The sequence below is a fragment of the Sinocyclocheilus anshuiensis genome, unplaced genomic scaffold, assembly GCF_001515605.1.
Source record: "Sinocyclocheilus anshuiensis isolate Anshui unplaced genomic scaffold, SAMN03320099.WGS_v1.1 scaffold181, whole genome shotgun sequence".
Lineage (NCBI taxonomy): Eukaryota > Metazoa > Chordata > Actinopteri > Cypriniformes > Cyprinidae > Sinocyclocheilus > Sinocyclocheilus anshuiensis.
The window spans coordinates 820,431-847,161 of NW_015540898.1; the positions used below are offsets into that span (position 1 = coordinate 820,431).

General features: G+C 38.9%; 4 protein-coding genes across 4 annotated transcripts in view; 2 read left to right on the forward strand and 2 right to left on the reverse strand.

The window, feature by feature from the left end:
- The first annotated feature begins 2,939 nt into the window (after positions 1–2,939).
- LOC107689012 (serine/threonine-protein kinase pim-3-like) lies at positions 2,940–5,574 on the forward strand. The gene is made up of 8 exons (XM_016486883.1): positions 2,940–2,955; positions 3,845–4,090; positions 4,203–4,285; positions 4,422–4,472; positions 4,567–4,939; positions 5,057–5,227; positions 5,324–5,419; positions 5,528–5,574. The coding sequence occupies exons 1-8, from the start codon at positions 2,940–2,942 to the stop codon at positions 5,572–5,574; spliced, it is 1,083 nt and encodes a 360-aa protein (XP_016342369.1).
- A 2,504-nt stretch (positions 5,575–8,078) lies between these two features.
- On the reverse strand, positions 8,079–15,632 carry LOC107688979 (nuclear inhibitor of protein phosphatase 1-like). Its single transcript, XM_016486833.1, has 7 exons — positions 15,493–15,632; positions 15,123–15,183; positions 13,034–13,187; positions 12,729–12,946; positions 10,446–10,590; positions 9,509–9,573; positions 8,079–9,428 (listed from the first exon to the last, which is right to left on the reverse strand). Exons 1-7 carry the CDS (start codon positions 15,540–15,542, stop codon positions 9,075–9,077), a joined length of 1,047 nt encoding a protein of 348 aa, XP_016342319.1. The 5' UTR covers positions 15,543–15,632; the 3' UTR covers positions 8,079–9,074.
- Positions 15,633–16,523: 891 nt separating this feature from the next.
- Positions 16,524–24,164, forward strand: LOC107689026 (protein THEMIS2-like). The gene is made up of 6 exons (XM_016486896.1): positions 16,524–16,698; positions 18,472–18,612; positions 19,218–19,643; positions 21,322–22,499; positions 23,605–23,713; positions 23,841–24,164. The coding sequence occupies exons 1-6, from the start codon at positions 16,602–16,604 to the stop codon at positions 23,921–23,923; spliced, it is 2,034 nt and encodes a 677-aa protein (XP_016342382.1). The 5' UTR covers positions 16,524–16,601; the 3' UTR covers positions 23,924–24,164.
- A 324-nt stretch (positions 24,165–24,488) lies between these two features.
- The window catches only part of LOC107689013 (replication protein A 32 kDa subunit-like), a 15,113-nt gene continuing 12,870 nt past the window's right edge, over positions 24,489–26,731 (reverse strand). The window contains exon 6 of the mRNA XM_016486884.1: positions 24,489–24,642. Coding sequence (XP_016342370.1) covers positions 24,489–24,642 — 154 coding nt within the window. The remainder of the gene's footprint in view (positions 24,643–26,731) is intronic.

Sequence of the window (26,731 nt, forward strand, 5' to 3'; positions counted from 1 at the left end):
AGCTCCCCTGGTTAAAAGTAGCTGCTGACATCCTTGAAATCAAAGGTCGGTCATTTCTACTGATTGTCGATTACATGTCAAAATTTTCTGAGGTGATGAATATCAGAGACAAGACAGCGCACACAGTAATTGAAAAGATGAAAGCAGTGTATGCAAGGCATGGCATTCCAAAAGAGCTAGTGTGCGATCACGTACCCTTTGCTAGCTATGAAATGAAGACGCTTGCTGCGGAGTGGGGCATTAAGCTGACACACTCAAGTCCAGCCTACCCTCAGTCAAACGGGCTGGCGGAAAGAACAATCAAAACTGTCAAACAAGTCCTGAAAAAAGCGGAACAATCGGGGGTGAACCATCACCTTGCTCTCCTCTCACTGAGAAATACTCCTATCACTGGTACGTCCTACTCACCAGCTCAGGTTCTGATGGGAAGAGTTCTGAGGAGCACCTTACCAGGTCCAGTGAAGTCCTGTGACCAGCTACTCCCAAAAGTGTTCATCAGGCGCTCCAAACCCTGCAAAAGAAGCAAGCGTGTCACTACAATGTGGGAGCAAAAAGCCTTCCAGAACTACATGTAGGAAATACCGTGCACATTGAAACAGACAGAGGGTGGCAACCAGGTCTCATTGTTTCAAAACGAGATGAGCCAAGATCGTATAACGTCGTCAATGAAGCAGGACGACAGTTCCGCCGCAACAGGCGCCACCTGAGGAAAACAATTCAAAGCCCACAGAAACATTTGATCCAGCGGATGAGACCCATGACGACACACACTCTCACATACCAGAGGCACGTGAAGTGACAGATCAGTCTGTACAGTGTGTGCCACAGCAATCTGTACATAATGGCAGCACCACAACCACCAGGAGTGGTCGGGTTGTGAATGTTCCTGTGAGGTTTCAGGACTACTGTATGAACTGACTATATATTTGCCTAGTAATTAAGGTTAAGCATGCTTAAGATTTAAACTGCTTATGGGACAAGATGTTTGCTATAAATAAGAAAGAAAATGTCCCTGTTACGAGGACTTTAAGATCTATATTCAGTGTTCATATATCCTGTTTATAGCTTGTATTGTTTTCTGTGAAAAAAGGGGGATGTGGTGTAGTGTTATATGCATTTATGATGTAATTGCATATTGACTCCACTAGAGGGCCACCTAGGGGTTGACTGTGGGGGGTTACTGGGTCAGACGAGTGAGACTGTACCATGCATGAGCGGGTTAGCAGCAGGAGCTGCTGTTGTTCTGTAATAAACATGTGGTTCTGAGTTATAACTCTCCATGCACGTAGTCTATCGGATACACTGCACTAGAAGAAACACTACAGTGGAGGCAGTTCTTGGACATTGCACTTTTAAAGTTCTTGTTCTATGTATTATGCGTTGTAACTGCTCTGTTTTAGTTTTCACAGACTTTAAGTTTGCACTCCCGTTGTTTTTCTGTTTTTGTTCCCATTTCTAGTCTGTTTCTGTACTTAATTGATTAGCCCCACCTGTGCCTTGTTTTACACCCTTCTTATTCTGTGTATATCTTGCCCTCTGGTGTTGAGTTCTTTGTCTTGTATTGTCTTAATGCTGCCATGTCTTTCTCCTGTGTTTTTCATTGTTGCAAGTGGATCATCTTACTGTTTTTTGTCTTAAATAGAAGTCCAGCTGCGATTAGATCTCTCCTCTAAATTTTCTGGCTGCCTTGACGATAGTCTTTTTCTATATATTATAATCAATATAGTTTTAGTAGAAGGGCTACTGGATCATATTTGATGCATAACTTAAGGCCTGATAAGGTGTCTATATCAACATGGTCAATATGTTTCTAAAATGAAAAATAAAATAAATAAATGATAATAATAATAAATAAAAATACAAAGTACACTACATCAGTGTTAATTTTGACAGGCATTTTTGATTTAGTCTTAGTCACATTTTAGTCATTTGAGTCTTTCATATAGTCTAGTTTTAGTCGACGAAAAGTCATTGCATTTTTGTAAACTTTTAGTCATTGCTTTTAGTCAAACTGCAGTTACCAACATTTATTTTGGTAGCTATTTTATATGTAGTCTTCAAACAAAAATAGTCAATTCTTCTCTCTTTAATCCAAATCAATTAAGCTTATGAGAAATTTGAATCAAGGATTGAATTTAGAAAAACTTGAATAAATTACAATTTTCATATTGTCACGCCCCGTGGTTCAATAAACAGTTTTATTTTAAAATATTTTTTATTTATTTTTTTTATATTATGTGTATGTCAGGACAAAAACTACACAAAATGAGAAAAATCACAGGTATGAATATGTTTTAATGGACATCTCAGCACAAAACGTACAATGTTGTGCATGGAGAAATTACTTTTTTTTTATTGCAGTGTTTTTCGTTAAGACATCTAATCTGCTAAAATATTAGTTGGAATGTAGATTCAAAAACATACAAAAAAAAAAACAACAACAACATACGGACATATGGAAATCTTACGTTTTAATTCATTTTCTCAGTAAAATATATATTTTTTTCCAGCTCTTAAAACAAAAATTATGGAGGTTTTATTGTACAGATATCTCACCAGTCGGCACACATCAAAGCACATGACGTCATCGCGCTACAGCTTGAATTTGCATGAATCGAACTTGAGTTGCTATAGCGACGCGTATTGTGACGTAAATTCCAACTGCAGGCATAAAAGCTCAAACTCATCGATTTATGATTGTTGTGTTGTTTGAAGGCGATACTTTGGAGACATACTTTTATGTGCGGAGAAAGTGATTTTTGAAGGAGTTCGGAGGATATTTTCTTTGAGTTGACTTTTTGAAGGAGTTTAGATTATTTCTGAGGAGAGTTTTATTTCATTTATTTGTTTTTGTTTGGTTGGAAGGGTTTCTTTCACTTATCTTTTTTTCTTTTCTCTTTGTGAAGGAGATATTTTTTAGGATATTTTCAATGGCTCACATGGGCGAAAGACGAGGTGAGTGTTTTAATTTGTCAGGCTTTTCATTGGTATGTTTGTTTAATGTTTTTTATGTCATGTTTTTATTGGTATGATGTTGTATATTGTTGGACAACTCTAACATTAATAAATGTGTGAAGTTAATCAAATTTATCTTGTATATTCCCAGTTAAATTAGCACATATTGAACTCATTGGATATGAAAAAAAAAACATTTTCATTAAAAAAGTGTAATATGTGTCTATTTGCGTCATGTTCGCATACCATCTCGGATGTGCATTATTTTCCTATAATTCAAATGACTAGAGTCAATTATTCCGTTTAATCCACGGTCACCACCTCAAGAAATGATTCAGATGTTTTATTTCAAGAAATGTGTCCGAAAGCGACATCAATCGTGTGTGAATTTCATGAGATGTTTGTTCTCAGTGTTCGGCAGCAGCGTGTCTGATAATAGTGAGGGTGTAAGTTTATCTGCTTCAAAAACACAACCGTGACCACCTCACTACTGAGAAATGTCACGAAACTTTACAGTTTAGTAACTCTTTTAAGGAAAAAGTCGATCACTGAGCCGTGTGTGTGAGTACAGTGCGAGAAAGAAAGCCTTGAGATAATAAAAAGTAAGAAAAACGTGGAAATTGTGATTTTTAGTCTTATTTGTAATATTTGTTTTTGTGGGTTTTGGTTCAACTGTTGTTGTAGGAAATAAATGAAATAATTTAAAAGTGATATAAAACTGTAATGCTGGTACTACTTCATAGTTGTGCGTTTACTTCAACATGATAATTGCACACCAACCAATCAAAATCAAGCATTTATAACAGCCCTGTGATATAAAGTGTTATGATAATGATGTTAAAAACAACAATGAACAAACATAGTTTCTAAACTGCTGCTGTTCTTTCAGCTTTGGGCCACTCCAGATCCACTGCTGCTTTAACCCAGATGGCTGCTGGTCAGGAGGCTGGGAGACAGTGTGGAGACCACATTCAGAAAGCACTGTCAAACCCAACCCAGCCATGGAGTCCAGAGCTGCTTGGCTATATCACTCCTCTGCCTTCTGAGTCGACTCAAAGGAAGAGGAAGCGGCTCAGCTTGGAGGATGAAGATCCCTCCACCTCAAACGAGAGACCCGCCAAACGCTCTTGCGAAGGTCAGGCTTATTCTGAAGACATTGCTGAATTAAATGATTTACCATTGAAATGTTCACTCACTGATGATTAATGTAACATTCTTGTAGTCACCTGTTTTCTCGTATGATGCAGATGCATATATAAAGGGCCCAATGCTGGGTCAAGGTGGATTCGGCTCTGTGTTTGCTGGGACCCGCAGCTCTGATGGATTGCCAGTAAGACATTTTCCCTCCTTCTTCACTCGAACAGCCCTTATTCATGACACTTGTGGCAAAAACTGTATTTCACCTGTGCAGAGCAATTATTGTCATAATTAGCAGGTGTAACTTACTGTGGTACATCTGTCTGCAGGTCGCCATCAAGTACGTCACTAAAGACGAGGAGCACGAGGACATGGAAGTTGTAAGTTTAGTCATATTGGTTTGATTCACACATAAATCCATATTGAGCCCTCTAGCGATGATTAAAGGATCTCATGTCTCCTCTGCCGCTGCAGGAAGGTCAGGGTCTGCTGCCGCTGGAGGTCGCACTGATGACCCGGGTCAATTCAGCTCCAGCCTGTCCCAATGTCCTGAAGCTGCTGGAGTGGTTTGACCATCCCGGCAGCTACATCATGGTCCTGGAACGGCCAGATCCTTGCCAGGATCTCCACAGATTCTGTGAGGAGAACGGCTGTCTGGATGAGAGGCAGGCCAAGAAGGTGCTGCTGCAGCTCATCGACGCTCTCAAACACTGCGAGAGCCGCGGCGTCTTCCACCGGGACGTCAAGCCACAGAACCTGCTCATTTGCACTGATACGAATGAGATCAAGCTGCTGGATTTTGGCTGCGGACACCTCCTGAAGGACTCGGAGTATGCAGAGTTTGCAGGTTGGCTAGGAGATGATCTCGCTACGACGATCTTCTTATATGTGATCAGCAAAAGGAAGTTTCTGTTTTGGACTGGAACCATTTAAGCTGATCTCTTGCTCTTCTCGGGTCTCTCAGGCACTCTTTCATATGCCCCTCCAGAGTGGTTTCATTCCCACAGCTATCGTGCAGGACCAGCTACTGCTTGGTCGCTGGGTGTGATGCTCTACAAGCTCCTGTGCGGTTCTCTACCTTTCAGAAACGCACAGAGAGTTCACAGACTGCACTTCCCTAGGCACCTGTCTGCAGGCAAGAGATGGCAAACATTCAGCCGTTCACAAACAGCAGGCAGAAACCAGGAGAAGTTCATGTTGTGTTACTGAAGTACCGTGTTTTATGTAACAGATTGCCGTCAGTTGATTCGATGGTGTCTTAGAGCAGCAGCGGATGACCGTCCCAGCTTACAGGACATCGAGCAGCATCCCTGGTTACGCTCCACAGGTGGCCAGTCACATGACACTCATCACAGTGACTTCTTGTTCACTGGACAATTGGATTGTACTGTTAGGATAAATGTAGGTGACTGGTTGTAATTCACAGGGTGAGCAGGAGTGCAGGAAACAGGAGCAGCAGAGACAGCTGGACACCTGCAGTGAGGACGATTTCATACGTTTTGTAATGCTGTGCTTCACTCTGGACCGTGATTGAGGGCTCTGTGTGGATGCTGGAGGAGCTGAACACGCAGCGCCAGCTCAAACCAGAGCCCTGTTGCTACAGAGATCCGGTCCAGTCCCAGTCCAAACCAGCATGTAGCTGTTATAATAAGGAAAGGAGAAGAGAGACAAAATAAATGCATTAAAACATGAGGCATTAAAACTAAACCCAGTTAGTTGCCACATTTCTCATTTACATTTAGTTGAACATGATGTACTAAAATAACTAAAACTGAACAACAAAATGAATAAAAGTTTAAAATTAAATTATTATAAAGATAATCTAAACATGTTAATAAAAACTATAATAGCATCTCATTGATACTAAAATAACACTGATTTAAATGAGGACAGCAAATGGATTGGATAGTGTTTTTTTAATTAATCGTACAATCTGGGACTTTAGATTTACTGATACATTATCAAACTATAACCACATCATATTTCACAGAATGGATTCAACATTTGTTCTATAGAATCAACATTAACACGACACTAGGATTTATACCTAAAAGCTTTAAGGTTAATCCGTGAATATATGATCATCCTTAATACTGGTCTAAATCAATTCCTAAATACTTGCAGTGTTTAACTGTTCGATATATTCTCCATTAGTGAAACTGGCAACAGATTTTGTATTCTACAGTGTATTATTTCTTTCTTACCTATGCATCATCCGTATATTTGCAGCATTTATAGTGCATTGCACTATGTACCAGACAGCATATCCCTGAAACGCCCATTGTGTCATATTTAATGCACCTATGTAAATTTATAACTGATTTGAATTGAGCTGATTGTACAATAGAGTGTATAATCCCACGTTCATGGGTCCATAAAATTAAAACAGTACAGTTAAAACTCTTCAGATTTTGTGTTGTGATAGTCTAGTTCACTATATATCAGCCTTCTTTATCATATTTATAACACCCCTTAAAATAGCAGAGAATCCATGCTTTAAAACAGACTAAAAACAGCGCGGTGAATAGAGGAACGTATAGAAGCACTGTATCTTTTAAGGTGGAACGGAGAGGTTTCTGCACCAAACTACATGTGAGGACCCGTGAAGCAGGAATGAAGGTGCTGATGGAGGTACGGCGGGTGAGAATGCCCAGCAGGGTTTTTTTTTCTTACATAATACAATACAATTTGAGTGTGATGGCCGAATTTGTAAAAACTCTTCACCTGCTCAGCTCATAAATTCATGGGAACTGAAATCACTGCAGAAAACAACTATTACAAATGTGACCCTGGACCACAAAACCAGTCATAAGGGACAATTTTTCAAAATTGAGATTTATACATCACCTGAAAGCTGAATAAATGTTTGGCTGAGATACAATTATTTGAAAATCTGAGGGTGCAAAAAAATCAAAATATTGAGGAAATCGCCTTTAAAGTTGTCCAAATTAAGTTCTTAGGAGTGCATATTACTAATCAAAAATTAAGTTTTGATATATTTACGGTCAGAAATTTACAAAATATCTTCATGGAACATGATCTTGCAGAAAAGAAAAATCAATAATTTTGACCCATAATGTTTTTTTGGCTATTTGCTACAAATATACCCCAGCAACTTAATACTGCTTTTGTGCTCCAGGGTCACATGACAGTTCTACTAAATTTTGGCCATTTATGCAAATTTCCATGAAGAATTGCAACAAATGATTAAATAAGCAACCAATATCATCCATCCTGCTTAAGTGTGTGGTCAGTGTTGTTTGGACCCCATTGACTCATTGTATCAACTAAAACATTCAAAATGTCTCCTTTTGTCTTCCACAGAAGAAAGGAAGCAACAGATTTCAGAATGAGTGTTTTCGATGTGAGGATGAGTAAATGATGACAGGAGACTTTCCATTTAACTTTTATAGCTTTTAGTGGAGGAGGGAAAACGGTTACATCAGTATGTGGAGGCAATGCTGTAATATACTCATGATGCTGTTTATGTGTAAACCCTCACTCAAACTGAATTTTGATCATTCACTTGATCATCACCAAGACACGTGGCATCCACAACAGAATTCTGTGTTGAATTAAATGCTTCGGATCCCAATTCTGGTTCACAGCACCACTATGTAACCTTACAAACAATACTTTGTTCTCAGATTAAGTTGTAAAAAGAGTTATTTGATCATTTTTATCACAGATCTGAAAATCAAAGATGTGTGCTGTCTGTGGTGAACTGGTCACCAAATATAGTTTCTCTCATTGGCCAATCAGTTTTTCACATGATTATGGATGTTTTAGAAACTGTTGGACCTGTGGACTCCTAAACACTTTTTAAACTCTAATTTAATTAGAGACTGATACACCTACAACAGGAAGATTGGATCATACAAGACATGGAGGAATCGATGACGGAATGAAAATGTACAGCTCAATCATTAATATAGAATGGGATGAGCAGCCACCCTCTACTCAAAGGTAAAGACTTCTGGCATCAGTTTAAATATATAAAAATACACTGGATTTTATTGTGAGTGATATGTACAAACAGCAAATGTACCAAACAGAACCGGAGTATAAAACTTTTTTTTTTCTTTCTTTAACTGAAGGCCATCTGCACGGAGCCCTGATGAACCATGTTACGATCAACTAACAGTTCATTTGAAACGCCACTGCACTCGGCTTGTATATTAAGGGGGGACGAATGTACGAAACTAATACATTGGAAAAAGATCTTCACAAAGGTAAAGAGTTACAATATTGCAGAATTTCATCAGTTTTGAAACCTCTAACATCTACCGGATTTATCATCTGCATTACTGATGCTCATGTAAGTGTGATTGAGTTTGAAAGAACTTACTGGTCTCTAGCGCTAAAATGTGTACATAAATAGCCCATCCTTGTTTACATAAATAGTCATATAAAAAAAAAAAAAAAAAAAAAAAAAAAAGTACATTATAAAAGTTAAACCGTCTGCCGTCTTAGGCTAAACATGACACATTTTGCTGTTTGGACCAGGTAATGCACTTTTGTTTGCATTTCTTTAGGTTCCCACACTTTCAAGCTGGCATTTTAAAGAAATAGGTCAATCAAAATGCATTGAAACGTCATTTACTCACCCCTCATGTCATGGCAAGCTTCCTGTGAAACACAAAAGATCTGATGCACAATGTCCAAGCAGCTCTTTTAACAAAACAAACACAGATGATTTATAAGGCCATGACCAGATCATAGTGTGTGAGGAACACAGCGAAATAAAGCAAAATTCTCCAACTAAACCGTGCCTTCTGCACTTCACTGGATTTAGAAAGTAATTCAGATCTGAAATGACATGAGTGTGAGTCCGTGTTCATTTTAAGGAGGTAAAACTTATTTTAAAACTTACAGATTTCTTGCATTAAATCAGATTCTTGTAGTACAGTCAAAATCAAAGTCTGTTTGCCAGATTCATGAGTATAGACGAGTCAGACACATCCGGTGTTATTAATAAGCAGCTAGATGAGCAGAGAAGGCATGGGCTTCTTGCCAGGCCATGCCTCTTTAGCGTACTTCTTCTTGCGGGGTTCGCTGAGAGGGTCGGAGACGTAGGGGCCGGGTAGCGGCGTGGGGTTGAGCACGAGCGGAGCCGGCGGGGCCTCCTGGGCCAGGTCTACATCCGGGGCCGGGTTGGGCAGGGGTAACGGCAGTCCTCCCAGGATTGTGGCTCCGCCGGGAGCTCCTGTGGATTGAGCTTCGTGACTGGCCGGGGGAAGGTCTCTGTAGAGTCCACCATGCAAAGGGAACGTGTGCATGTGTCGCGTCACTATTTCCTCGATTCCCAGCGCAGTACCACCGCCCATTTTCTTCTTCTGTTGGGTAAACATAGGCATGTAAATCACTCTCTCTTTTTTGCATAAATGACTGAATGACTTGAGATTTGAGAAGCTACCTTAATAGGAACCACAGCTGTTGTGACCATGTTTCTGAAACGTCCAACAGAGGGGCCGCTGTCCTCTAAAAGAGTTAACAAAGAGAAAGGAAAACTTGAAATTGCATCATATGACCCCTTTAATTATAATTTTAAGAGGTCTTCAATTTGGGGATGAAAAGCAGTAATTGCTTACAGTAGCTTAAAGGAACACTCCACTATTTTTGAAAATAGGCTCATTTTCCAACTCCCCTAGAGTTAAACAGTTGAGTTTTACCGTTTTCGAATCCATTCGGCTGTTGAATCTGATTAGACCGTTAGCATCTCGCTCACAAAGGACCAAAGAGTTTCTATATTTTTCCTATTTAAAACTTGACTCTTCTGTAGTTACATCGTGTACTAAGACCGACGGAAAATGAAAAGTTGCGATTTTCTAGGCCGATATGGCTAGAAACTATACTCTCATTCCGGCGTAATAATCAAGGAACTTTGCTGCCGTACCATGGGTGCAGCAGGTGAAAAATAGTCCCCAGCTAGGTAACTTCCAACGAAAGGCGCTGTGCAAGCAGGTGGTCACGTTGGTTATGTTGGCGTAAGTTAGCCTATATTGTATTATGTTGTAAATTGATGTAATATTGCATATTTTCTCTCATGCTTTTGAATAAGCACCTGGAACTAGTAAAGCAAGATATTTCAACATAAGAGTTCCAGTGTATTTGGGGATTTTTATAATTAAAAGCCCAGCATTATATATGAAATCTTTTTTTTCCCTAGATATTAATTTATGGGCTAATGTACCCCTCGTTCATCACAAACCCAAATGTTTACACATTCACGATATTTAGTTGGTAAACTGTTATAACCTTTGGAAATTAAAGCCTTGTACCTTTTTTTTTTTTTTGCATACTACCGTGTGGTTCATTGACCTGCAGGCCAGTTTAAATGCTGATCACTCTACCTGGGTTAATGACCTCATCCTCTTCACCGAAGGTCACTCTGGAGTTCTTCCTTTTCCTCTTGGGTCTCTGAATATCCAGGTTGCCCTCCTCTATGGTGAGGGTGGAGATGCGCTTGTTATGAGCGGTGTTGAACTCAGTCAGGTTCTGCCAAAAGAGCCAAAAACACACAAAAAACAAAAACACACTTTTGAGAGCTGTTCATTCATCGCAACATCCATTCATTTCAATAGATGTTCAAGCAAAAGTCTGAAAACACTTGACTGAATTTGTTTGTCATGATCTTGTAGAGGAACCTTCTACAATGCGAGTAAATCACTAGCATATGCGACTAAATTTCCATGCTAGGTATCTATCGTTAATTAAAGGCCAAGTAGAAGTTTAACAGATATTTTGCTTACCTTTACACATTTTAAACACTGTGCACTTGAGTTTCGCTCGCTGTCATTAAAGCGCACTATTTTAATTCATCTCAATTGATAAGTAGCATATTTGAAGCACCGTAAACTCTAGTGTGAAGGCATGCAACTAGAAAGCGCTGTGTTTCTCTCACACAAGCAAAGAGAGGGAGAGCAAGACAGTCTTACTTACCACTACATGTAAATTATATTCTTTGGTAGTGGGCGGAACTAATGCGAAACAGCAATCTCATTGGCTGGCGCTCACCTATTACCATCACTAGCTGGGTTTCCATCCAAAGTTGTGAATTTAACTTGTGTGCAAAACTGGAATATCGCATAAAACATTTGTGAACAAGCATCGTTTCCATCCAACAAGTCAGAGAACAAATTCGTCACTTCCTGATAAACTGGCTCTATAAATCACTAAGAAAAGTAGGAGAATATAATGATTTTAATATATAATAAATTACTTGCGCCTCAGAGCGAGCAGACGAAACACAATGAATGCAGTCATTGCTTTCGGAGGTGGATGCTGCTGTTTGGGAACGCAGTCGTGTAAGACATTTCTGGGAGGCAATTATACAGAAATACTTTGACGACAGACTTTGCTCGTGCATTTCCGAATGACCATAACAACATTTCAGATGCTGTGGAATGAGATCGGTCCGCTGGCTAGTCAGGTTTTGCCGTCCCATAGCCAAAGTCACATGACTTTTTTGATGCACTTGGAGGAATTTATTCGCAAAATGCATTTCTATCTCCCATTATTCGCATCAAAAGTCAAAAACCACCTCAAGCGAGCGTAAAAACTTTGTTGCGAATTAAGGGATTTTTATTTGAAATTTGGCATGTCCATCACTCATTTCTCATGCGGTACTTCAAAATGCACATTAAAATAGGGTGATGGAAACATAGCTACTGTTTCGATTTCAGCTAATCAGTTCAAGCGACATGATTAATATTCATGAACCCAGCAGCTCATCAGATCTTAGTGCGTTTTATATGGTTATTAGTAGTAGAATTAGTATTATTATATTTTCGGTATTATTGTTAGTTTTTTTTTTTACAGAAAAACTGAATGACCAACAATGTATCAAGCACCACCACCAGTCCTAAAATCTGTTAAAATGACATATGCATTTATAAATTTTCATTCATACATGCTTATCACGTTAATTAAGTTCTACCATAAAAATGCTTGATTGACTGATGTTAAAGTATAGGCTACTTTAAGATCATATCACACGTGAATGTATCTTAATGAAGATAAGCTGATTTGGTGGAATCTATATCCATCTATCTACACAAGTCTGGAGAGTAAACTAAAAAAAAAAAAAAAAAAATGTACTAGCCAGTGGCGATTTTATTGCCAAGGTGTGCGTATGAGGGTTGTAGAGCTAGTTGATTTTTTCATTCCCTTGTTGAGCATGAAAAGTTTAAATAATTCTTCAATTACTTTTTATTTACATTAGTTAGCCTAGTATTTGTTTTTGCGGTGATATCAAAATAGCTATTGACAGCGAAATTTCACTAGTATATTAAAGGGGTCATATGATGCGATTTCAATTGTTCCTTTCTCTTTGAATTTTTACAAGCTCTTGGTACATAAAGAAGATCTGTAAAGTTGCAAAGACTAAAGTCTCAAATCCAAAGAGATATTCTTTATAAAAGTTAAGAGTCAACCACACCTACCTAAAACTGGTAACTGAAATTTTACTTGTATTGGTGCCCATATACTGAAATGCTAGTATTGTAGTCTTATACTCCTATATAGTCTTTTTCACTATAGAATTCCAATACTTGTGTTATTTCAGTTTTGATGACTATCACTGCAGAATAACAGTACAGAGTAAGTTGGTGCAAACTAGTAGAGCAGACATGTACCTCCAGTTCAGTCTCTTCCTCTGGAAGTCCCAGAAGACCCTTCAGCTCCTCGTCGTCACCGGTTTTACTGTCCCCGACGCCGGAGCCCGGCTGACTCTGAGGTTTCTCCCGAATGGTGTAAACACGTGTGGATGCGCCAAACGACATGGTGGAGTCGATGGGAACCTGCTGGGGCTTGTGGGGCTCCAGGCGAATGTGTCCCAGGAACGTACCATGTGCTACAAGAAGACAACATACCTGTTGGTTTACCTGTCGTCTCTTATCTGTATGACATGGCACGTTTGTCATTGGTCTGATGCACTTACTGCTGTTGAGGTCGATGAGAAACACTCTTTTCAAATGCCTGTGGTAGACGAGGGCCGCATGCACGCGAGAACACGACTGATGGTCGATGGTGAAGTCACAGATGTCTGGGTTCCTCCCGAACAAATAATACTTCTTTTCATCAATGATCAGTTTCTGCAGAGAGAGCATCTCAGTCGGCCGTTTGCATTCGAACGTATTTTCTCTCAAAACTACTTTAACAACACACACAATAAGTGGGACTGAGTGCTATGACCGTACAGAAAAGGATATGGTAGAAATGAGTTGACGGGGTTGCATCCAAGAAAAGGAAAAATAACAGTCCACTTCGGTTCGGGGTAACAAGCCTGAGCCCACTCATGAAAATGCTTCTATTTTCCATTTATCTACACTACATTTATAATGGTTGTATAACATGCCTTCTTCCAGACTAGTGGAAAGAAAATATCCAAAATACAAATTTAAGCATTTATTTTATTACACTTCATCTATGCGTGACTGTATATACATAAATACAATACATAGTTTAAAGGTTGTGCATTTTTTTCAGCTCCACTTCAGTAACACTTACATACACCAAACTTCACAGTTTTACTCCTATCTATATTTTGAAAGTTTTTACAGAGGGATTTGTTCAGAAATAATTCACCTACATTATATAACATTTCATTCCTAAAAACATCCCTGCTGTTGACAGTATTTTCTGATTTACGTGATAAAAGAGAACCCCAAAATTCAAGCTTCAAACTAAGTGGCCATGATATAAAATGACTTGTAGCATGACAACAGTATTTTTGTGATATGACCCAGACCCAATGTGTCATAATGTGCCCTCGAGTTATAACACCTGAGGGAGCGACTCCCCTCTCAGAGCTTAAATCTCAGGGTCTTGTGTTTCTGTAGCACCGTTTGGACCTGACAGCCACCATCATGCATGCATCAGTATGAAAACCATAACTGAGCCGCAGGTGGTCAGGTCAGTATCTGGTGCATCCCTGTCACATGCTGGACAAGCGGTCAATCACTTAAAAATTACCCACATAATTAAATTACACGCACATACGCGTGCGTGCATGCATTATATATATATAGCATGCATTATATATACAGTGGGTACGGAAAGTATTCAGACCCCCTTAAATTTTTCACTCTTTGTTATATTGCAAATATAACAAAGAGTGAAAAATTTAAGGGGGTCTGAATACTTTCCGTACCCACTGTATATATAGCATGCATATGCATATATATATATATATACACACACATTTATACATACATACATACACATACATATATATACATATATACACACACATAAACGCACACAGCGCCTTTCAAAAGTTTGGGATCAGTAAGATTAAAAAGAACGACATTTATTCAAAATAGAAGCTGAATAAAAGTATTCATTTCTTTCAAAAATAGAAAGAAAACATCGGTAGAGTATACTGTTACAAAAGATTTCTATTTTGAATAAATGGTGTTCTTTTTAACGTTTTATTCTTCAAAGAATCCGGAAAAAGGTATCACAGGTTCCAAAAAAATATTAAGCAGCAAAAACGGTTTCCAACATTGATAATAAATCAGCATATTAGAATGATTTCTGAAGGATCATGTGACACTGAAGACTAGAGTAATGATGCTGAAAATTCAGATTTGATCACAGAAATAAATTACATTTTAAAGTATATTAAAATAGCAAACATGTATTTTAAATTGCAATTATATTTCACAATTTTACATTTGTTTCCCCTGTATTTTAGATCAATTAAAAGCAGCCATAGGGAGCAGAAGACTTATTTAAAAAAAAAAATAAAATAAATTCTTACTGATCCCAAACTTTTGAACGGCAGTGTGTGTGTGCGTGCGTGTGTATATATATATATATATATTTTTTTTTTTTTTATCCTAGAGTTATGGTCACCAACTTTGTATAGAAAGGAGTTGCATTTTCCTTAAAAAGTCTATGGAAAACAATAATAACACACAGGTTTGGAACAACACGAGGGCGGAGTACATGGATTAGTTTTTAAAAAATCTGCGATGGTTCGTTTCTTATTAACAGTCAAATGATGAACTAGCATTCTGAAATACCTCGACAAGCTTGTCTCCTTTGACCACGTCCAGATGCAGCCCTGCTGGAGGCTTGCCTGCCCTGAAACAACACCAAGCCATGAACTCCACAACACCTCCAGTGTGGCCATAAACAGCACACGGCATCTGAGATGCGCTGGTAAAAGATTGACTTTTAATAACCACATTACTTTGATTAATTAAACGCAAGATACACTTCAACACACCGAATGCAGTTTTTGCGAAACAGGTTCGAGCTGCACAGTGTGACGGAAGACCTGCTAAAGAGCACGAGAGCTAACAGCTCGCTGGAAGATTGCGGGTTTTATGCTGGACACGATACAGACTTATTCATGCACTAAATCCAGCAATTACAGGAGTGTTTTTTTACCATGATGGACAGTCGAAAGATGGGTTCGTCGCTGTAGTATTTGCTTCCATTGTCACACATTCTCCCCTGCTACAGACACGCCGAGCATCTTGGGTAATCTACTCAAAACTGAACGTCTTCCGGCTCATGAATATTAAAGAGGAACCGCGACGCTCTTTTAGAACTCGTGATTGATTGGCTTAAAAGCAGACGCGAGTAAAGTGGGCGTCACTCAACTGGCGAATTAGCGAATCTCTCGGTAGTGAATGACGGACGCGAGGGAACGCCCCTTTAGGAAGACTAACCAATAGCAGTATTGCGCAATTAATATTCATGAGCTTTGCCTTTGCCATAAAAGGATTGGGAGCTTCGCCTTCCGGGGGACGCTTGTAAAGGCAGGATGACAACATAAGTTAAACCGCATAAACATTAATTATTAACGCAGTTATTGTATGTTGAAACAAAAAGTACATGTGTAATAATAGACATTAAATTGAAATGTATCTATTTCAATAAATGCAAATAAAAGGCTTGTGTGCAGTGTTTGTGGTTCTGGGTGAGTCCCTCTGAGACTTCCTCTCTAGTCTGAGCTCTAGTTTAAGCGCGCGCAGACTGAAGAGCAGCTCAGTGTGTGTGTGTGTGTCAGCTGTGAGAGATGGGAGACCTGCAGTCTCTGCGAGTCTTCATCAGCTGTCTGGATCAACAGTCTCTACCCCGCATCCTGCAGGTCTGCTCGGGGGTTTATTTCCAGGGTAGGTTCATCTCTCTTTCTGCATGACACTTTCTCCAGGCATAAAAAAAGCAGCAATGCTGTTCTTCACCCAGAGTTTATTCATTATTTATTTGGTCCTTAGCCATCTTCAAAAAACACATCTGTTCCATCTTTATTTGAGCCTCTAACTCTAGCACTTTCTATTCTACTTTATCTATGTATCTTCTTTTTTTATTAAAAAAACACGCTTTCTATTTTTCTATTCTATCTACTTGTTTTTCTGTGTGTGTATATATATGTGTGTGTGGTTCTGGGTGAGTCCCTCTGAGACTTCCTCTCTGAGTCTGAGCTCTAGTTTAAGCGCGCGCAGACTGAAGAGCAGCTCAGTGTGTGTGTGTGTGTGTGTCAGCTGTGAGAGATGGGAGACCTGCAGTCTCTGCGAGTCTTCATCAGCTGTCTGGATCAACAGTCTCTACCCCGCATCCTGCAGGTCTGCTCGGGGGTTTATTTCCAGGGTAGGTTCATCTCTCTTTCTGCATGACACTTTCTCCAGGCATAAAAAAAGCAGCAATGCTGTTCTTCACCCAGAGTTTATTCATTATTTATTTGGTCCTTAGCCATCTTCAAAAAACACATCTGTTCCATCTTTATTTGAGCCTCTAACTCTAGCACTTTCTATTCTACTTTATCTATGTATCTTCTTTTTTTATTAAAAAAACACGCTTTCTATTTTTCTATTCTATCTACTTGTTTTTCTGTGTGTGTATATATATGTGTGTGTGTATATATGTATATATATATATATATATCGTGTACTGTGTTAGGCTAACCAAGACTTGTCATTTGCACTTATATATTGTTGCTCTTTTGTTAGTTTTGACTGCTTTTATTGTCCTCATTTGTAAGTCGCTTTGGATAAAAGCATCTGCTAAATGACTAAATGTAAATGTTTATTGTGTTCCCCTATGTCCATAAATTTTCTTAATTTAATAATTCTTCCAGTTTTATGAATCTTTTAACCATCATCATTTTGTAAAATAAGAAACAAGGATGTTCTCTAAATGCTATGCTGTGTTGAGATTGACTTTGGTGCCAGAGACCTTGATGATGTACAATGATGTAAAAATAATGATAATTCTGAAATTAAACTCATTAGTTCTTTTAATAATCATTTGTCAAATATTACGGCAACCCCTCTGTAGTAAATAGGCATGCATTTTGTTTTTTTAGAAATCTGACTTGCCCAGTATAATGTTTCTGTTTAGGGTAAATCTGACCTATTTTTACATTTGAAAACACAGAGTGAAAAATACAAACAGACAATGTGCATCTGAAACCTGTCATGTTTTATGCCTGGGATCTCTGAAACCCCAAACTGAATTAATGCAACATTTGCTAAGCGTGCCACCAAGCAAGTTAAAATGTCATACTTCACCATAAACTGTTGTTGTGTTATTGAAATGGCTGCGGGGTCTCTCCGACCCCAAACAGGACATGAGGTTTAAGATCCTTTTTTTCTTTTTTTTTTTCATTGTCTTTGTGGTTTACGCTGTGCATCCTCAGCACAAGTAGATGTGTGACCGGATGAACAGTTGAGTTTAGTCTCATCTGTAGTTTGTGTTTCTTATAAAGGGTGATCTCAAATCAAATGTAAGCATAAGTAGTTCACTGCTATTTATACATCAGGATATGCTTCTTATACGGCATTATAGGCTTATTTATCTGTCGAATGTGCTTTTACATGCATAAAACTGTATTTTTAAAACACAACAGTGGTTGTCAGGACTCAGATTTTACATTTAATGTCAAATGGTGACCCCAGCCCAGTAGTTTGTAATACATAAATAACAAAAATGTATTAAAATTTGGTTTTGAGGATAAGTATTTGCCTACTATATAAGGAATGTGTTTTTACCGTTTATTTTCCTATACACTTTCCCCATGCTGAACAGAACAGACTTGCAACCCAACCCAAGTTGAGAACCACTGTTTTAAATAAAGAGGATGTTGTCAATTTGATTGAAGTACAGTACTGAAGTAAAATAAAAACAAAGGCCTCTAGAAACTATAATCAGTACGATGCATCATCACAAAGGAATGTATTTTTAATCCATACTCTCACAGTTCTGGCAGAGATAAGATGAGATAAGAAATGCAGAGATAAGTCCTATGGCATGTTGGACTTTGCAATCAAAGTCCATTTTAACAATTTATATGAATCAACTCGTATTAAAATAAACCCATACGGTTATACAAATAGGGCATGATGATGTTTTTTTTTCTTTCAGGGTCCATTTATGAGCTTTCAGGGAGTGAAGTGTGTTTATCTACTGGAGATTTGGTGAAGATCATTGGTTTAGAGCTCCTGTCTGTATCTTGTGAGGAGATTGAAACTGGAGCTTCATTTGAATTGCCTACTGGATATTCAGGTGAGCCGCTAAACAACAGCAAGATGTTTACAAGTAACATATGATAAACTAGAGCTGAGTATTTGGGCCTAGTGAAACCTCTTTGTGATTTACATTATTGAGTAAATAACAGCCCATATGACTAGAAGTAAACTGGGACAGGATTCACATAATTTAGCTGGATTTTCCATTTAAAGCATTGGTGAAAATAATCTACTGTCAAAAGGTTTTATTTCTACAGTACTAACATCACCAAATGGAATTCCAAAAAAATAAAGATTGTTTTCAAACAGGTTTCCCTGCCATTGCACAAACAGATCCTATCCTATCCATCATTCATTATATTGAGCCAGGGTGTTCAAACAAAGCAATGCTTGAAGTTGGGATCATGCATTTAGAACCAAATTGTAGGGAAAGTAGAAATTAATTATTGAAAACAATTACATAAAAATATTCAAGTATAAAAACAGCTTGCTTATCCAAAGCAGTTGCCTATCCATGAATAATACATGGTGCCAGTTAAGAACTTGAGCTTTCAAGGTGGCTGTTGTTCAAGGAAATTCATTTTTAAACCAAAAGCAGACTGGGCAAGTTTGTCGATTTTAACACACTGTGCATCTCTCTAGGTCACTTCAGACTCATCGCTGAGGACCTACCATACAATACAATAGAGGAAATTGTGGGTTTGTGTCCTGTTGGAGTGGACGCCTGCGGCTCCTTCACCTTCATATGCCAAAACGAGCTGACTATAGACAACTTCACATTACCCGCAGGAAAACAGTTGATCCTGCTGTCAGTGGAGGGTGCCAAAAATGGAGAAAGACTGGCACGGTGTCAAGTGGTGGGGCAGAACATGGTCTCTACAGAGATACTCCTTCCTCTGTCCCTCAGAGGAGAGTTTTATGAGTGTCAAGGTGACCGAGGTTACTCTCTTGAGGAAATCATGGCATCATCCAGGCTGAGTTGCCGTCGCTTCCGCAATACAAATGAGAAGAACAGTGGAAGCTTGTTGGTTTTCAGCCCAGTGTATGAAATTAGTGCCATTATGCAAAGTAAGTATAACAGTGTTACTTGGTAAATATTTGTCAAGTCCTTTTCCCACCGACAGGTTGCTGGTGCCAAAGCCAGATCCATAATTGTCCAGTGCATGGAGTGCTGCAGTGATGATATATTTTTTTAGGCTAGCCCAAAAGTTAGCATCACCCCGGATCCTTTGACAAAAACCCAATTGGATGTGTTCATTGGCTTTTGGATTATTTCTGAAAACAAGCTGTGTACAACCTCTGTAGTCCAATTGAGCAACTTGTGACTAACCGCCATTTTCAAGACAAGTAAAATGTTGTAGAATAAAACATGAAAATATCCTGAGCTTGTGTGAACCACAGACATTATTTCAGACATTTAACCAAAAAAAAAAAAACCCCACTGATTTCAGAACAAGGGAACCATAAGTGCTAAAATGGGAACTTGTTTCCAGGCTTTGGTCATAATGACCCCACAAAACCAGCCGGTGTCAATCTAGACTAATGTCCGGCAACTAGTAGTCTGAACTGAACGTTTTTAAAAGAGCAATCTAGCAAGAATGATGTAAAAACAACTAGATTACACAAACCAGATAGTTTTGCATTATAACAAACACTATAGGGCAGGGTTCCTCAATAGGCGGCCCGTGAGAGAAAACAGTTTGGCCCGCGCTAATTTCAAATAATGTGGCATGAAAATTCAACTTACATCGCTACAGTAACTTACATCGTGTCTACACCGGATGCGAGAGGTGCAATAAAATACAATAGAACCCATTATAATCAGTGATGCTGTCAACACTGGATGCGGCGCGACTCGACAAATCCCCCACAGTAAACTGCTGACTCGTTCTATTTATAACATACTGACACAACGTTCAAATGATTTGCAATGCTTTGTCGCGTCCAATGGAGATACAATGTGACAGCAAAAACATGGGGAGTGTGTAGAAAATAAAAGTGGACACGGAAAATAGATGATTCAACTGTGAATGGACTGAGTGAGTGAGTGACTGATATCTTTGTTATGGAATAAACGTGTTGGTTCGCAGTGAGTTCACAGTTTTAACGTACAAGTTTGCTTTAATTTATTTTCAATATATGAGGTAAAATATCTATTGTTGCTTTCACTATGGCTATAAAGATAACGCAAAATAATATTCAAACTCACATTAGACACTTTTAAAGTTGAATAAAGCACATAATCATTACCTGAGATTATCACTGTCATATTTTGTATGTTGTTCCTGTCATAGTCAACCAGTCATAGAGCAGGGGTGTCCACTCCTGCTCCTGGATCCTTGAAAGTTTAGCTCCAACTCTAATCTAACGTACTTAAACCAGCTAATCAAGGTCTTTGGGTTTACCTGAAAACTACAAGTTGGGGAGTTGGAGCAGTGTTGGGAGTCCTTCACGAGTGGGACTGAGTACACGTCAGAGACGGGGTGTCCAGTCATGCTTCTTGAGAGCCATTATTCTGCAAAGTTTAGCTCCAATCCTAATTAAACACATCTGAACCAGCTAATCAAGGTCTTCAGGATTACTAGAAACATCCAGGCAGGTGTGTTGGGGCAGGTTGGAGCTAAACTCATCAGGACACTGGCTCTCCAGGTGCAAGATTAGACACCCTAATCATAGAGGCTTGATGCATGGAAATGGTCTTGGAATAAATATTTGTTCACGATTGAATTTTTATATTTACATACAGTGAGGAAGAACGTAGTCAAGTTCCCATCCAGCCTGGAAGTGGATGTCCAGGACGTGTCAGAACAGTTCCAGGATTTAGTTTTCATAACACCGCTATCAATGACTGAAGTTGCGAGTCAGCCAATGGAGTCCTTTCCAACTATGGCAGAGATCCTTGATAGCCCAGAAGGCAATAAGTTTTTTAATTGCAGCTGGTTTGAAGAACTGCAAAGAGGCAGGCGCCTCGTGTTACATAGTTATGGCACAACAACAATGATATTAGCCTCAACTCCAAAGGGGAGGAAGGGAAAACAGTACTTCATCATCTCAGAGAGCTATGGTGGAAGAATGAGAAGAAGGGCCCGGGAATTTGGATCAGTGTACGAGCTACACTTGGCATCCTCTCAGTCTCCAGGTTTGAAAGTAAGTGTGACTCGTCACTGCGAGGCGGTAGAGGAAGAGGGAATGCCTGCGCTCAGTGTTGGCGAGCAGCTGGAGGTTTTGGGAATGGCGCTGATGGACGGACTCAAGGATTCATCAGGAGCTGCTCAGAAAATAGAAAGTCTAATTTGCAAACAGACTATGGAGCTGGACGACGAGGATGAGGAAGATGAGGAAAACGATAGTAAGGAAATCTCTCTGCCACTGTTTATGGCAGGTCACTTTGTTGAAAAGCTTTCAGACAACAAGAAGTATAAATTAACAGATTTAGCGAGTAGCTCTTTGCCTCTAGATATTAAAGTGGTGACTCGGGATAAAGAGCTGGAAAAAGATCCCCTGATGGGGTTACCAGCACTTAAGCTTGAGGAGACTTTCACGGAGACCACGGTGTTGACGAGCCTACCAAATAAACCAGACTGGTGCTTCGAGTTGCCAGTACGCTGGTTACAAATGTCTCTCTGCCTCACCTCTGATCATCTGCCGTGGTTTAGTAATGAGTCCCCAGAACTTCACGTAGAGACAGTCACTGAGGTGACTGAGAAATTCTACTATGAATATCATAAACTTATAAGCAAAATTGAGGAACCACCTCCTCGTCCACCAAAGAGGAAGCCAGCCAGTTCAGAAGTGCCTAAAAAGTCACCCAAGTCTGAATCTAAATTACCAAACTTAAGCAGCGCTGTGACCAAACAGCTCGACAACCTGTTGCTGGGTCAGACAAAGGGTAGACGGGCTCCTGCTCCACCTCCGCCAGAAGATGTAAGCATGAACTTTTATTCACCCACTAAAACAGAAATGTAGAATTCAAGCATGAATATCTAGGTTTCATAATGAGTCATTCTTAGATTATCTATTACAGGATTATCTATTACTGCTTTTTCCAAATTCCCCTCTGTGGTGATGGAAAAATCAACTGCTCACATATTTACATGGTAAAGTTTAAAGTATAGTAATCAATTTTTAAAAATAGTTCATCCAAAAATATGATCATCATCTTGTTCAAAATCCACAAAACTTGCTTTGTGAAACAAAAGTTGTTCGGCAGAATTCCCAACATGCTCTTTGCTATACAATGAAAGTGAATGGGGATGGACGCTGTCAACCTCCAATAATGACAAAGCACCACTGAAGTTTCACCCACTAAAACAGAAATGTAGAATTCAAACATGAATATCTGTTTCGGTTTCATATATCGGTTTCATAATGAGTCATTCTTAGATTATCTATTACAGGATTATCTATTACTGCTTTTTCCAAATTCCCCTCTGTGGTGATGGAAAAATCAACTGCTCACATATTTACATGGTAAAGTTTAAAGTATAGTAATCAATTTTTAAAAATAGTTCATCCAAAAATATGATCATCATCTTGTTCAAAATCCACAAAACTTGCTTTGTGAAACAAAAGTTGTTCGGCAGAATTCCCAACATGCTCTTTGCTATACAATGAAAGTGAATGGGGATGGACGCTGTCAACCTCCAATAATGACAAAGCACCACTGAAGTACCATACATGCAGGCTGTTCAAATCGTCAAATTTTGGGTATAATGTAAAATATTACACCTATGTATATATACTAAGTCTAGTACTTCTTTATTACTTATTTAAACATATCCACAAACAATTATGTTGTCCATACATAGATGTATAATGACGATCGAATTTTCATTTTTGGGTGAACTATTCCTGGGTTAACTATTGGTACATGCATAAATCATCATTATAAAGTCTGCTGCAAACACCACGTGGGATAGTTACTATGCGTGTGTGTATTACTGAACAGAAAACACCTCTTTTCTCATTTGTTTAGCTGGCTCAGCAGCTTATAAATTTCACTTTTTTTTTTCTTGTGCAACTCCACTAGACTTCAGACCAGCCCTCTCCACTGTTGCCTAGGAAAGGCATATCAACAGCAGAGAGCGTCAGTGCGCACAATACGTATGTCAAAAGCCCCACAGTAGCACACAAATCAGGTTAGTTTCTCTTTGCATTTTAAGACATTTGTTGCTCTGAGTTTTAACCTTAATTTGATGATACTTGGAATTGCCCATCAGGGAGCTAAAATATCATGTATACTAATCTATTCCTTCCTTTTCACAGCACAGGGACTCTCCGACTCTGACCATGACTACGAGTCTATCGAAGAAACATTAAAAAACCCCCATGAAAGCTTGTTTTATTAAAGGACACTTTGTATTTTGCTGTGTCTTCATAGCAAGACGTGCAAAAGAAACCCAAGAAATCAAAGAGTACCAGCTAATATGGAGTCTCCACTGCACCCATACCTAATGCTAATCTGAAATATTTAATTGTGTCTAAATACTCAAAGACAATGCAAGGTTTAACAAATATACCATTTATTGTAAATTAGACACTGTCCTTTTTACTGCTTTTTATGACATGCTGACCTCTAAAGAAAGAAAATAAGTTAAAATGAGTATGCTTTTATTAAAATGACCAAAAACTAACTGAAATTCTATATATATATTAGGGGTGTGACGAGACACTTATCCCACGAGACGAGACGAGACACGAGATTTTTAGACTTTATTTTAAAGAAATCCTCGATGAAATTACACTGCGTAATTTTCCCGCTTATCATGCGGCCACTTGCCTGATCTGAACAAAATATCTTACATACCACCACTTGTGAACAAGCCAGTGTATTGCATATCTGAAAGGTCTGTGCGAGGATATAGTCACGTTCTCGTGAGACCAGTCAGATATCGCGAGACACATTGGATCTCGTCACACCCCTAATATATATATATGTAGATAAGAAATGGGCTTATTAAGGCAATCTGACAAAAAAAGGTAATTAGACTTCATTGTTGATCTGAAGTGGTCCTCATCAATGGTGGAGAAAATGTGTCCCTCGTTGCTGAGAAAATCCACAATTTGCCTGTAAAAAGTTAAAGAGAAGTGAGAATCAAACTGGAGTGAAAAGCATTAGTATTTAATGACGAGGCGTTTGTGCAGCAGACAGATATTAGACTCAGAACTCGATTCACTTTGAAAGCAGGCCTGGGTTGTGTTTTTAGATGGCTTTTGCAGACGTGTCTTAGTTCAGCGTCATACAGAAAAAGGGTGTTGACAAGCATTAGCATATTATAAGCTGCGGAACATCTGGTGGTTAAAATGAGACAAGTTCACAAACGCTATTTCAAATAAAAGCTGTTCCTTTGAACTTTCTATTCAAAGAATCCAGAAAAAAACTATCATGGTTTTTAGGCAGCAAAACATTATGGCTGCACGATATATCGTTTCAGCATCAATATCGCGATGTGCGCATCTGCGATAGTCACATCGCAGGATGTGCGATGTTTAGTATACCGATCGTTATTCCGTATGGACCAGGTACCACGGTTCGAAACGCAGGTGATTCTTGGATTATCTGCATAGTTTAACCATCCTACAATGAAGGTTCATCATTTGCATGTGTTGTCCTGTCGGTTTAAACATTCAAGCGATTTTAAACCATTAGAGCGCGAGAAGGTGCGAAATAGGGCTCAATTATGAACACACATGCTGTTTTCTTTGCTCACACACAGACACTGCGTCTAGACACCAGACGCGACAGCTGTCGTGTCATGCCGCGGCGTAACAGCTAAAGTCTGTCTGCACTAGACACGACAAAAGTGAGCTTTGCAAATCATTTGAACTTTGTATCAATTCGTCATAAATAGAACGAGACATCAGTTTACTAACGGGGATTTGTCGTGTCGTGTCGTATCCAGTGTAGACAGCATCACCCATTATAATGGGTTCTATAGTATTTTGTCGCGCCGCGCCGCTCGTCCGATGTAGACACGGTAAGAGCCACGCAAATGCACATGAACACCAAATTCCAGTCACTTCCACTGCGCGAAATTATATCAAAAGGCATGTCTCTGCAAGTATCCTTGTAAACACAGTTGCTTATGGTTTAGGTCAGGGCTGTCCAAACTCGGTCCTGGAGGGCCGGTGTCCTGCAGAGTTTAGCTCCAACCCTAATTAAACACACTGAAAAATATAAAGCACTGTTTATTTCATTTGTATCTTTTTTTTCTATTATATTTATCTATGCTTGTCATTTGTTTATTTTCTATTCTGATTTATTAACCAACAAAAATCACCCCAGTCATTGATTTTTTTTCCAAATAGAGCTATTCAAGTCATCTGGTGATTTTTTTTTTCTTCCATATTGCTATATATATTGCAGAAAAACAAAATATCGCAATGTGAGTTTTTTCCAATATCGTGCAGCCCTACAAAAAATCTTTAATAATAAGAACCAATATTAATAATTGCAGCTCAATTATCATCAATTATAATTGTAGCTCATATCAGATTAGAATGATTTCTGAAGGATCATGTGACACTGAAGACTGGAGTAATGATGCTGAAAATCAATTACATTATATTACAACAGAAAAGTTATTTCAAATTGTAATATTTCACAATATTACTGTTTTCACTGTATTTCTGATTAAATAAGTGCAGCCTTGGTGAGCAGAAAAGACCTCCTTCAAAATCATGAAATAAAAATTCTAAACTTGAATTGTAATGTAGGTTATTAGCTCAGGACGAGTAGATACTGCTTCATCTAGGCCTGGGCGATAAAACGGTATCGATATACCCCTCACCACAGTACCCCTCACCATACTGTGATGCCGTGTCCGGCCGGAGCGACGAGACAAAAACATTAAAACCCACCAAGCCATTCACACAGAACGCATATTCGGCGCATTCTTGAGATGCACAACTATGACTGTTGCACTCGCGTCTCGCACAAGAGATGAATAGAGCGCCATGTAAAGTTAAAAGAGGTTCAACTTTTAGAAAACATGTCTCGAGAATTTGTGGGGGTTTTATTTCATTCCACTGCGTCTCATGTTTTTAAATGCAATCGTGTGATCGGCGCTTGGGCTATTTGTATTAAAGGAGTCATATGATGTTGCTAAAAAGAACATTATTTTGTGTATTTGGTGTAATGAAATGTGTTTATGCGG